At 44.2% G+C, this 13,219-nt stretch overlaps 1 protein-coding gene across 5 annotated transcripts in view; it reads left to right on the plus strand.

Moving 5' to 3' along the window:
• Positions 1 to 13,219, plus strand: part of PLD1 (phospholipase D1, phosphatidylcholine-specific) — a 41,956-nt gene that overhangs the window by 8,193 nt on the left and 20,544 nt on the right. For 3 of the 5 annotated variants that reach the window (XM_010015588.1, XM_010015586.1, XM_010015589.1), the window contains exons 6-13: positions 818 to 876; positions 1,359 to 1,451; positions 4,016 to 4,168; positions 4,936 to 5,085; positions 6,407 to 6,490; positions 8,199 to 8,280; positions 11,094 to 11,204; positions 12,500 to 12,756. In XM_010015588.1, the coding sequence (XP_010013890.1) occupies positions 818 to 876; positions 1,359 to 1,451; positions 4,016 to 4,168; positions 4,936 to 5,085; positions 6,407 to 6,490; positions 8,199 to 8,280; positions 11,094 to 11,204; positions 12,500 to 12,756 (989 nt within the window). The remainder of the gene's footprint in view (positions 1 to 817; positions 877 to 1,358; positions 1,452 to 4,015; positions 4,169 to 4,935; positions 5,086 to 6,406; positions 6,491 to 8,198; positions 8,281 to 11,093; positions 11,205 to 12,499; positions 12,757 to 13,219) is intronic. The other 2 variants (XM_010015585.1, XM_010015587.1) reach the window with 1 other exon arrangement.

The following is a 13,219-nucleotide window of genomic DNA, read 5'->3' on the forward strand; positions in this document are numbered from 1 at the left end:
TCCTTGGTTGAAATTGCCTGGTGTCCTATTTTGAGGTGAATGTAATTGTGCTGCGTTTTCTCACGGGCTTTGCTTGTTATGTTCCTCTGCAATCTCTGCTGAAGCAGGAGGAACTGCAAGGAGGCAGGTTGCTGGAATTTGCTGGTAAAGCTGATAGTGTGGCACATAGGTTCCCCAGGCTGTGCCTGCTTAACACATTCTCCTACCCCACTGTGCCCTTCCTGTGGGTTTTGGCTCTGGGGCAAGACGGGGCAGTGTCATGCGTACAGTGCTGACTGGGAGCGACCTGCTGCGATGATCTTGGAGGATGCTCATGGGTTGAGGGGCTGAACCCCCGTGTGGTATGTGTCTATGGGGTAGGGGACTCAAAGCGAATAGGATGCTCCCAGCCCTGGGGACATGTGCTCATTCCCTTTCCAGCCTTCGTGTGAGGGTTACTGAAAGGAGGAGAGGATTCAGGCAGCCAGCCAAGTTCACACAGACCCCAGGCAGTGTCAAACTTGAGTCCTCATTTCAGGCAGTGATCTAGGATGGAGTATACCGGTGGGTCCCTATGATACACTTGGTCTTGATTGTCCTGGTTGTCTGAAATGTGTTCTCCAAAGCACATAAATGTGTTTTTTCTTATTTTAAAAAATAAAAAGCATACGAAGAAAAAACCCAACCCAAGCTACTTGGTCATCTTAAAGATGCTTAAGTTACTTCTACTCAGGATCTTCTGTAGGTTCTGTCTTTATGACAAGTCACTTTGACAAAGCAAAGTATTTCGTGGATTTCGGAGTATAAAAGATGAGGGAATCTTCTTCTCTTTCCGCAGATGGAGTTTGTTGGAGTAAGCCAGCTGTCATTCATCCATGACCTGGGACCAAAGGGCATGTGAGTCAAGCTGTGTCTTCGAATTACAATTCACCAAGAGCATGGCTTTATAAATAAATATTGTTCAAATGAGTAGCTTTCCAAAAACTGACTGGGGAATATTTTGCCATCTGGATAGAAAAAAATTATTGATGTTCACACGCAAATGCTACAACTTTGAGAAATAGCTTTGGGAGTGGGCTGCTCTGTGGGCTGCAGGCTGCAGCTTGTTTCTCCCCTTCCCTCCCTGCAACCTGTAGACCTGCTTGTTCTTCTGCTTGTGCTATAAAACAGGACCCTGCATTTCTTAAATCTGCATGATTTCCTTCGGGAGGTGTGTGTGTATTTTTGCCCTTCTGTCAGCTTTCAGGGCATGGCACAGAAGCAGCAGGAGCCATCCCTGGGCTTGGGGGCTGGGGGGGGTTCAGCAAGCATCCTCCACCTGAGAACCCCCCTCCAGGTGAGCCATGCCACCCATCCTGACCATGTTTCTGTCCTTGCAGAGAAGGGTTCATCATGAAGCGCTCCGGGGGCCATCGCATACCTGGCCTCAACTGCTGTGGCCAAGGAAGGATGTGCTATCGATGGTCCAAAAGGTACTGCTGGGATGGGCAAAGATGGCAATGCTGTGTGCTCCTTGAGCACACATACAAAAATGCTCATTTATCTTTTTCTCGCAAAAGTCTGTGAGGGAAATCTTTGCTTTCATACAAAAGCCACAGATTTTCAGGTTGAAAGGGTGGTTCCCCCCTCACTCTCCTGTGTGGATAGCAAGGTTTTTAATTCTGCTTTGGAGATCACAAAAGAAAATATATAGAAAAATTGCTATATAGAAAAATCGGAATTTCCTACAGCCCTGAGCTGCCAGAAATGGCAATAATCCCTCAGTCTGTGCCCAGCTTTCCCTGCTGTGGGAGCACCCAGGGGCTCTGTGCCTTTGGGAGGGTAAGTGTTTGGTGATGCCACCCTGGCCAGATTCCAGCCCGGTTTTTCCAGCTTCCCTTCCTCAATTACAGGAGGAAAATAAATTAATTGAAACACTGTTTGGACTACTTTGTAGGTAGATTAAATCACACATGATCTGCAGCAGCAAGGAGCTTGGTTTGGTGAAATTAACCTTGGAATTAAATATGTCACCTCTTCCTTATTACTGCAGGTGCTTAAATGCAAGTGTTTTCTTGGGAGTTTTCACAAGCTGCTCTGTTGCTATGTCCCTTCCTGCTGCAGACAGTTGTAACTTACTGTCCCCATCTGTTTACCTTCTGTGTTAGATCTCTGTGCCTCCTGGGGCTGCAGCACAGGCAGGTGTGTGCTATGGAGGAATATGTTTGTTACCAGCTAGCATCCAGGAAGCACAAGGGATGCTTCCTGGGCTTGCCCTTCCTGGGCAAATCTTTCCTTTCGAAAAAACAAATATCACATACTTGCCTTAGAGCAACAATTTCTTGGTCTTTAAGAGCTTCCCTGAGCATTATCTGCCTTTGGATTTTAGCATTGCCAGTGGGCTGTTGTTAATTTTATCTAAAAAAATTCTCCTTTCCGATAAAATCTTTGTGCATTCTTGTGAAGAAAGGGTCCTACTTCTTCATAGTCTTTCCCACATTTCCTAATGTAATTTTACAGAAGATCTCAATAATGAGTGCACAAGGAGATGAATATGTGACCTTCTTTCAGGTCAAATCACTAAATTGTCTCCATTTCTCTTTTACAGAAATAACAGCTTTTTCCTCTCGATACCCTCAGTTAACTCTTCCCTATGTTATGCAGAGCTCAAGCTTTAGTGAGGACAGTAGCAAGTTCAGCTTGGATGGATTTTGGTTTTCTGTTAGAGCCCAAAAATGGGATGGGAAAAGCGTCTGAGTGCAGTTACGGGCAGAGTGACACAAGAGGGGCAACAGATGCCTACCAGGACTGACAGCGTATGCATCAATAAGTAGGCAAATAATAGTAGCATTTCCCAGAGAGAGTTATTTAAGTGAAAGATTTTAGAACACGTCAAGCTGGGGGCAGAGCTCCCCCCTGAGCATGAGGCAGACTGCAGACAGCCTTTTCCCACAACAGCTTTGCTGCAGGCGTTGGGTTTTATATACCTCAAATTCATTTCTCTTATTATAGTAGGTCGGGTGATTTATGGCCACGGGGGCTGTGGAAAGGGATGTGGAGGAGGACAGTGGGGTGGTGCTGTGAACGGGCATGGGCAGGACTTCTCTGCGTGCAGAGCTGCCTGGGAGAAACAGAAAGGGGAAATGTACCCCATGGGATGTTTGGGAGTGAAATTATGGGCCAAATTAGGGAGGAGGGGGAGGTATTTTGGCACTAAATGGGAGGTGGTGCTGGGATAACTCTTTCAGGGCCCTGAAAGAAAATAAAAATTTAGGCATCTGGAGGTAGATGAGGAACTGAGGCTGTTACTAAAGATACAAGAATTAATTTTGTGGTATTTTCTGTTGCTTTGTGTGTTTCTGAGTGTGCAGAAGAATGAGGTGAAGGTCTGGTGGTGGAAACCTGTGTGGGACAGAGGGGGCCGGTTACCTCAGTGGTGCTGCAGGGGGAGAAAAAATTAGAAATGCCATTCACAGTAAAAAAAAATGTGGTTTTTTTTCCCCAGAGTTGCCTTTTATTGTTTAAAAGCTGCCTGTCACCTCTTGAGTGTTTCTAACAGTGTGCCTGTGCTTAGCAAGAAAAGCTTTCCAAAATGCCTTGGTCTTATGTTTTGATGGGAGTGAAAGTGATCCTGACATCCTAATTAATGTTAGAAATGTCAATTCCTGTATAGCGTACAAGCTGAATAAAGATCTGGGATGGAGGAATCCTATTGCACCTTGCTCTATGCTGGGGCACCTACCTGGGAGGTTTGTGGGCAGGGAGGTTCTTGGTGATTTCATTAGACAAGGAAATTGTATTTTCAAATACAATTCTGCAAAAAAAAAATCATGTAAATAACTCTAGAAGTCTTGTATTGAATTCAGACTTATTACCCAAGTTCATAAAATAGGCACTTTTCTGCTCAAGAAAACAACAGCCTGGGCAAGCCCCTTATCAGAAATTTTACTATTTAGTTGAATGCTTTCCTTTCCCTGATACATGATTTGCACTTGGCTTTTTTTACTTTTGAAGGCTGGCATGAAGTACAAGTTACCTGGTTGTTGTGCACCTACAGGTGGCTGGTGGTGAAGGACTCTTTCCTGCTGTACATGAAGCCAGACTCGGGGGCCATTGGCTTTGTCCTGCTAGTGGATAAGGAATTCAACATTAAGATAGGCCAGAAAGAAACAGAAACGAAATACGGGTTGCAAATCGACAATCTCTCTAGGTAAGAAACGTGGACTTTTATTTAGACCCATTTTAGCTTGCTTTGGCTTTTCTTTAAGGAAGAATTGATGCTCCTCTCCAGGAAGGGTTAAGAAGGCTGACATGGTGCAGCTCAGCTTCTTGCAGGGCCCAGTGCCTGGGTGACTGCTAGTGTGTTTACACCTGCTGGGGATTTAGCCTGTAATGCCAATCATTTCCAATGTCTTAATGAGTCATTTGGAGCCTCAGCTGCTGTTTGTCCATCCTTACGGTTATTTCTCAGGCCTGGAGGCATGGTGCCTGTTGAATTGCACAGTCTTGTTTTGCAGCAATTACTTACAGTAATTTTCCAGGTACTCTGTTCTTTTTATGCTTCAAGCAGGGATGTGTTCTTCTACAACCCAGCTGGAGTATTACTCAGAAGGCATGCTAGTTGAGATAAAGTGATATTTGATATTTTTATGGTAGCGTACAGTATAAATTCATCTTTTCAAGAATGCAGCATTAGCTAGATCCAGCTGTCCTCTGAGTTAAGCTGATGCTACTTATTTAAATCTGGTTTGGTTTTTATTTATTTTATGCTTGGCAGTGCAATACTGTGGTAGTCACTTGGAGCAGCCCAGTGCTGATGTATTCTTCTGCAAACAGAACAACCAATCAAAATCCTTTTTGCTTAAATAAAATATGACTGATACATGTGTGTTCATCAACGTGTATGGACAGTGAGGAGCAGCCCAATTAAATATATATGGCTTCAACATCCTGCCCCATGCATCGTCTATCTTACAGGTCGCTGATTTTGAAGTGTAACAGCTACAGACATGCCCAGTGGTGGAGGCAGGGCATAGATGAGTTTATTCAGAAACACGGCAAGGACTTCCTCACAGAGCACCGCTTCGGATCTTATGCAGCCGTACGGGAGAACACGCTGGCCAAGTGGTGAGGACTGCGGCGAGGCTGCGACCGGCTCAGTGCCTTGGGTGCTGTTACCCGCAGCAGCGGTGGCACACACCTGCCTGCGGTACCATCTACCTGCTGGATAGAGCTGGTAGCACTCCGTAGCTGTAGGGACTGACAATAATTAGACAAGTTGCAAAAAAATGAGGCTTTCTCCACCGGGAATGGAATAGCAGTACTGGTGACAGGAGTGCTTTGATCCTGTTACGGCTTTGCATCGCAGCTAAATGCATTTTGCAACATCAAGTTACATTTGAATATGAACATGTGGGCATTTATTATTGTAAGGATAAAAAATGGTATCTTGATGCACATGTTACTGGCAGAATGCTTATGAGTTAAAACCAGAACTGATCTTTCATCAGAAGATATTCCTGGCTTCAATTTTATCACAGTTTCTCATTCTAGAAATGCTGCTTTAAAGGGGTTAGTTCTTTGATCTCTGGGTTATGAACTCATAGTAACATAGGTGCTGTTGAAAACCTTTGCCTCTTTGGCCACTCCCTTCTCCATAGCTCCCTCCTAAAGCTGCTGTGCTGCAGCCTGTCCTGTCTGTGCTCCTCTGCAACCAATCATCTCTTCATGTCCTTCATGCTCTGAAATGTAAGATTTGTCCTTCTTGCTAAATTGGCAGGGCTGATTCTCGTCCTGTAGCACAACATTGCCTTTCCAGGCACCACGAATGTGTTCTAGTGCAAATGTCACTCCTTGGGTTGAGGAATCTAGTCAGATTCAGGTCTTGCAGACTGCCTTTGCAATGAAAGAGAATCAGCAAAAGCAAATTCGGATATAGGCTGAGGTTGACTGGGCTTCATGCCAAAACAGTCACACAAGAAATCCTTCCATCCATAGTGTAACCTTCTTGCACTAAGCCATTCCCAGAAGCACCTCAAAATGGATTCTAGCTGGAAGCAAATCCTTGTGGTGCTCTCACTGCAGCTTCTGCCTTGCAGCAGTGGCTGCCCAAATAGTTTCTGTAAATCTAAAGAGACATCACTTGACCATCCTTTCCTGAGAGCCATACCTCACTCACAGATCAAGCAAACCCCAAGAATATTGTCTGCAGTTTGCAGAAATATCAACTGCCACTTAATAATCTCTCACTATGCTGTTTCATTAAGCTACTAATGGCAGCATGAAGTTCTCCCTGCACACTGTCCTGATTTTTTGAAATTAAATTTGTGTTTTCTTCTGAGAAGAGAATATAAATGGCATTACACAGAAGCACATCCAGTCTTCAGCTATGGACTTTGTTTAATGAAGTGGGAGGAAACATAAATTTATGTGCTGTTTGCTGTTACAGGTATGTAAATGCTAAGTGGTACTTTGAAGATGTCGCAAATGCCATGGAAGCTGCTAAGGAAGAAATTTTCATCACAGATTGGTGGTTTGTACTTACATATTTGGATGTTGACCAGCTGTCTCTCTTGGGATGTTCCCAACAATGCGGCACTGTTTGGAGGCCCTACAGTATGGCAACTAGCCGTGCGGCCAGATGGTTTGGCAGCACACCCAAACATCTCCTTGTGTTGTATTCAAAGGCCTTTTCAGGAAGGTTGGCAGCAAAAGCGCATGCTTGAAATCAACAGCTTGGTTGTCTCCTTCCAGAGAAAGGCCTGAAACTGCATGAAGGCACCACCTGAATTGCAAATGTTGTGGCTTGAGGTGCTCATCAGGAGTGTAAATTATTGCAAAGTCCAGGGACACAAGTTTTTTCAGTGTACAAGGGAACAGAACATGGACACTCAAACACCTCTGACAGTGTTCTTTCCATAGGGTCCTGCGTGGGTTCCTCCTTTCAGCACCTCCTTGCTGTCTTCGAAAGCCTCATGCCAGTATCTTGGGAGGGGTGTCATTTTGCTCTGCTCTTAAATGAGCCAGGCAATGGAAGGAGAGTTTTGTCACCCTTTTGGAGCTATGTGGCTGCTGAAAGACCTGGCTCTGCCTGCTTCTTAACTAGTAATTCAGTATGTTTATGCAATGCTCTGGTTCCTGTCTGAGGCAGTAAAAGGGTGCTCTCACAGACTCGAGGCAGAGTTTCTTGGCTGGATGCTGGCTGTGTCTTGCCTTTGGGGAGGTTAATCTGGCTGAGCCAGCCTGGGTGTTGCGGATGGGATGGTAGGGCAGGCTGCCAGGATATGGCTCAGAACACCTCTTTAACTTTGGGCACATTTCTGTGCTCTTATTTGTCCACCTGTAAAATGAACCTTTTGCTACTGATCCACTGCCAACTGTAACTGGGAGGATTAGTTCTTAGGTGGCAATTATTATGAGAAAACTAAATACAAGGTTAGCATTTACTGGGGTGAATCTGTTTCCTAACATGACCACAGATAAACCCAATGCTCCTGCATCCCCATGTGCAGCATCAGGTCACAACAGAAGAGCATCACGCTTAATGTTTTAGTCAGACAATTGTTAATGTATCATAGATTTCTAAAACTTATTTGAAACTTGGTATTTGAAACTGCCTGTTGTCAGCAGCATGTTTTTAGGATGTAGCAACGTGCTCTATCCAAGCACAAGTTCCCATGCTCAGTACAAAAGAATGAAATTCTGTCACTTTGCTTTGCAGGAGTTAGAGGAGATTGCTTAATTATTCCTTATATTCCTTAAAACTATGAATCAATAAAATGTCTTGTTGAGAGATCATATTGCTTTGTCTTTAGGCAGCAAGGAAGATTCAGCACAAATCTATGCTACTCAGATAGCCTAAGTGCCAGGAGAAGTGAAATCCCACTCTTATTTCTTATGTCTACATATTTCTTTCAAATCTATCTTTGGATTTTCTTTTGTTGCATCTTCCTTTCATAGATAGAGTCCAAGTTTCCCCATTTATACATCAGTGTTAAGCCTGGTCTCAGGGGTTGTTGGATACGAAGATGAGTATGCTGGACACACCCCTGTCCTCTATAATGCTCTGTTATTAAAAAACAAAGAGCATGAAGTGGAGAATGTATCACTCGGGGACATGAGCCTTCACATCCATTTTACATAAACTTCAATTTCTTGGCTTCCCAAGATGATTATTTAGTCTAGTGCTTTGTTTGCAGACTGCATGTGCCATGTTTTTTTCCACCCCTTTATTTTATTAGGCTCAGCCCAGAAATCTTCATGAAACGACCTGTTGTGGAAGGAAATCGTTGGCGGCTGGACTGCATCCTCAAGCGGAAAGCAGTAAGTGAGCTCCAGCTGCAACCTTTACCCTGCAGAAAACCCTGTGCACGCACCCAGTTACAGGATCATAGTGGACTGGAGCGTTTGCACCATTTATTTTGGTGGGGATGAGAGTTAAAGCTGGCCAAGCCTCATTAAAGATGGCCTGTTTTGATTTGCTCCCCCATTAGGGTTTGGAAGAGCTTGGAGGCAGAAGGGTAGATTCTCTGATTGCCTCTTTAAATCCTCAGGTTTGGGTCACTTCAGCATTGCATTGTGACTTCCCCAGCTCCTATTGCTATCCAGTGCTCTCCTCATGGCGTATGTAATTGAGAGGTACAGGAAAGACTAAACACTTTGTGGTGGTTCTTGGTAGGTGTTTTGTACGTTGCTATGTTGTGCAGATCCTGTCGTTGCCATGTGTTGTGTACCTGTGCTGCAGCTGTCAGTCCGCCAAGAAAATCAGGGTGTCATTAGCAAAAAGTCACTTGGCATCATTCGGAAGTTCATGCTATCTCACGATAGCTACCTCATTGGGTTTTCCATACCTGATAGATTGCATAGGTCCTTGCTAAAACTAAACATCAAAGAACTGATGTTCGGGCTGTTCACCCGTTGTTCCTTGCTGTAGTAAAGAAGTGCCTGTTGACATTAAACATCATCCTGGTGTTTTCCAGCCCCATTACCCCTGGTGGAGCCCCTCTTGCCTTTGTCCTACCTGGGCCATACTGGCCAAAGCTCTTCGTGCCATAGCTCTTTGCTACCATCTGTAGTAATAAATTTTACTGCAGCATGTAAGAAAGGCCAAAGCCTGAAAGGTTTTTGTGTTGTCTTATTTTTATTTACAGGGATAACATGGTTAGAAAACACTTTATTCTTTTACAGTTGGTTTTTACTATCTGTATGTCTCTCAGTTTTCTTCATTCCTACCCACCCGTTTCTGTATTCTCATGGCTCTTGAGGCCACTAAGATGAGGCAGATCAGCTGTGTCCTCCCTCCATGTCCCTTCTCGGGTGGCAACTGGTCATGAGGACCCTAGTGCATTACTATGGAGAAGAAAAGTAAGGAAAGGGCTTCAGCAAAGCATGAGGAGAAAAAGGTGTACAAATACAGACAGCATCACATTCCCCAGAGCTAGACTGTGATGGTCAACTTGTTTACAGGAAGATGCTAAACATGGCTCGGAGACTTGGACTTCTACTTGCATTGCTGTGTATCTGAGTTAATACATGCTTGTGTTAAGTAAGCAAATGCTTGTATAAACTTGATAAGGCTTTTTTCTCTCTATTTTAATTTCTCCTCTGCTGTTCCTCCTGAACAGAAAAGCTCAGACCTGCTCTTTACCTGATGCCTTTCCTGGCTCTCTTTGTCAGTCCTGTGCTGTTACATGCTTTTCTTTCTTTAAGATATGAGCAAGCAACTGCAACTGCTAGCTCTGTTTCTCTTTAAGCATTTTCATCTCAGTAAACAGTTCATTTTGTTGCTGGTTGTACTCTGCTTTCCAATAACACATCTGGATCCAGACTGTAGAGAACATGTTTCATGGAGCCAAATGAGGCAGACAGGGAAGCCAAGTATGAGGTGTTTATGAACGTGGGCTGTAATTCAGTTGTTCACCCAACCTGTGATAACACCAGTGCTGGGAATGGGAGTTTGCCCCATGTAAGCAGTGAGTCAGGAAGTAAAGCATGGCTGTGAAGTCTCTTGAACTCTTGGTGTGGGCAGGACTCCAGGTGGACATGCTGAATTAGTCTTTGATACCCTGCCCTTCTAGACCAGCACAGTCCTCACCCCTCCACATGCCTGGAAAAAAGCATAGTTTTTTTGTGTCTGACTGCTGTTGATTTGGAAGAAGTCATTTTCTGCCAAATGAAATATGGCCATGGAGCATGCCCACTGGGTGGAAGAATTTGTCTTTGTCATGTTGACATGAATTTTCATATAAGTACTTTGTAAGAGTGAGGAGTGTTTTAAGATCAGTTTCTGGAAATACTTACAGTTCTTGTGGCATTTCTTTGACTCGACAGGGCTATCAGCAAGCTAGTGTCTAGACATGGGGTAAGGCTGTGCTTTATGTATGTATGGTGCTGCCTTGGAGTTCTCTGGGTGCAGTGGAGAGCAGAATGTCATCCACAATTTGAAGACTAAGCTCTCAGAAGCAGCTTTGTGTGAATAGGAACTTAAAAGGCTGTGGGAAGTTTCAGCTGGCAAACTCTACTGCGGGATTTTAGACCATGCTGATTCGTGGCAACTGAAGGTGTCCCAGTGTGTGACCAGCATCTGCTGAGATTTGGGAAGTACTTGAAAGTTTTAAAAGTGCTTTAACAAGTGCCTTAGAAATCCTATGTGGATACCATTCTGGTCACTAAAAGCATCATCCTTTTAGCACTGTTCATTGTACTCCAGCAGCTTGTTTAGCTCTACCAGCAGGAAGAACTGGTTTGCTGGCAGTGATTTGGTTGCATCCCTGTTAGGAGAGGGATGTCCATGTGACCACACTGGTATTGTCCTGCAGAGGCTTTTAACTACAGGCAAACTTCAGGGCAACATGAAGCAGCAGAAAACTGAACTTCAGTGTATGTGTGCAACATGATTATATGTGGAGCGAATCATGTTTGCAAACTCTTACCTCAAAGGATGTTTAAAAGGGCTTACTGTAAGAATGACCTGTTGGTGGGTTTTGGCATAGCCAGCTCTTGAATCCAGGTACTGAGCTGGAGAGCTTTCCTATGTGATGCAGGTCCTTGCATGCTGTGGGGTCACCATGGTTTCTCCTCATATTGGAAATGGACTGTATCCATGCATAGCGTGTGTTTCTCTTTGTTTCTGACAGCAACAAGGGGTGAGAATTTTTGTTATGCTGTACAAAGAGGTGGAGCTTGCCCTAGGGATCAACAGTGAATATAGCAAGCGGACGCTTATGCACCTTCATCCAAACATTAAGGTAATTGCACATTAGGGTGTATGAAAGACACTTGCATTTGTTCTTGATTGCTAATGCTGACCCTCACACCAAAATGGGTGTGAACCATTACAGTGGTAATAGTCTGAGAAGACATACGCATCCAGTGATTATCACAGCTGGCAAATTCATTTCTTTAGGTTATAATTGAACGTAAAATTGCTTAGTTTAGACCTGCCAAAGCAGCTGTTCATCTGATTTACAAGAAGCATATTTCATATGAGAAGTTAATAGGGTTACATCAAATGGAAAATTACAATTTGAGAATGTTGTCTCATTTCAGCATTTCTGTTCAAATGCAGATGATGAGAGCCAATGCTGGATGTTTAAGTTGCCATCATAAATGAACAGCACTGCACTGTCCTGTGCTGTTATACTGGTGCTCTGCCACCAAGCAGAAAATGAGTTGTGGCAGACAGACCACTAAATAAGGCTAGATCTAGTCTCTTGAAATCAGAGACATACATTTTAATGAGCAATAAGATATATGTTATGCATGAGGTTGCTAACAAACTGCTAGAATAATAGACTTATTGTCACTTAATCAGTTGTCACAGTGAAGGGAAGCATCCATTCACTGTCATCTTCTCAGCAAGACTGGAAGGTGTAACTGGAAGATACATGCTAGCTGTGTAACAGGTTTTGAGAGCAGCTAGATGAAACTACTTTTTTCCCCAGGAAGCTGGTCTGATGGCTCTAACATAAAATATATATACTGTACGCTTAGATATAGAAATTACTTTGTCATAAATACATGTCAAAAAATCTCATAAACAAATGCCAAGCAACTTGCTGGGGAAAAAATCAGCTAACTTCTCATTTTACTTATGTAGCAGCAACAACCAGAGTAGTGAGTCAGATCACCAATATGTTGTTTTCTTTTAGAGCAGGCTCTGTGTTTGAAAGCTCAGCTATTTCAGCTTTATTGAAAGCATGATTTTATTTGTTGTTGTTTCCTTCAAGTTTCCTTGACCATGGTCCTCTTACGAACACTGTTGCTGTAGGTGTGACCTATCTCAAAATCAGTAACTGTTGCTGCTCAGGAATACCCATATTGTGGGGAAGCACCTGCCTGCCAGTAAGGTTCAGCTGAAGTAGTGGGGGAGTCATGTAGCTTCGGTAATTACAGCAGTCTGTGTGGATGCATCTTTAAAAACTCCAGTGTTTCCCCATCATCCTGAGCAGCCTAAACCAAGCTGGGCAGCTCTCTGGCTGGAGGAATGCAAATTGGGTTGTGGTGCTGAGCTTGAGTGCGGAGGGGTTTTTTTTCTCACCAGGTGATGAGACACCCCGACCATGTGTCCTCCTCTGTGTACCTCTGGGCCCACCACGAGAAGCTTGTCATTGTTGACCAGTCTGTGGCGTTTGTGGGTGGCATTGACTTGGCATATGGCAGGTGGGATGACGACGAGCACCGCCTGACAGACGTGGGCAGCGTGAAGCGAATGGCAGCAGTGAAGTCGGTGTCAGCAACCAACCTGGCAGTAAGTGAGCTTGCTCCAGCTGGAGGCCGCGTTCAACATCTGCCTGTCAGGTTGGCGGTGGGGATGAACAAGCTGTGTCCTCTTCTAAGCACAGGGCTGGGTTTAGGAAGTTTAAAGAGGCTTAGTAATGGGAAGGAGGAAGTGTCTGAGCATTGAATGACTCCTGGGGGCTCGATGCTGGCCATCTGTTACCAGGTCATGTAGACAGACAGCTGAGCTTCTCCTGGAGCTTGGAGCAGCAGTTACAGTACAGTTTGGAGGCTGCTTTCATAATAAAACTGCTGGAAATACATGGTAAGAACTTGCAGAGTGCCCTGAACTTCTGGATACTTGGGCCCTAGGCAGGTGCCTTGCTTGCTGAGTTTTCTACTAACCTAGGTCTGTACGTAACTACGTATCTCTAAAGCTTTAGAGAAGTCTAGGTTTATGAGAATTTTAAGGGGAGTAATAATCTAGAGTAAATGTATAGAATCAAGTACTGCTAGTATTACTGGGTTTTACTGTCCTCTTTCC

The sequence above is a fragment of the Nestor notabilis genome, unplaced genomic scaffold (assembly GCF_000696875.1).
Source record: "Nestor notabilis isolate BGI_N333 unplaced genomic scaffold, ASM69687v1 scaffold17085, whole genome shotgun sequence".
Taxonomy (NCBI): Eukaryota; Metazoa; Chordata; class Aves; order Psittaciformes; family Psittacidae; genus Nestor; species Nestor notabilis.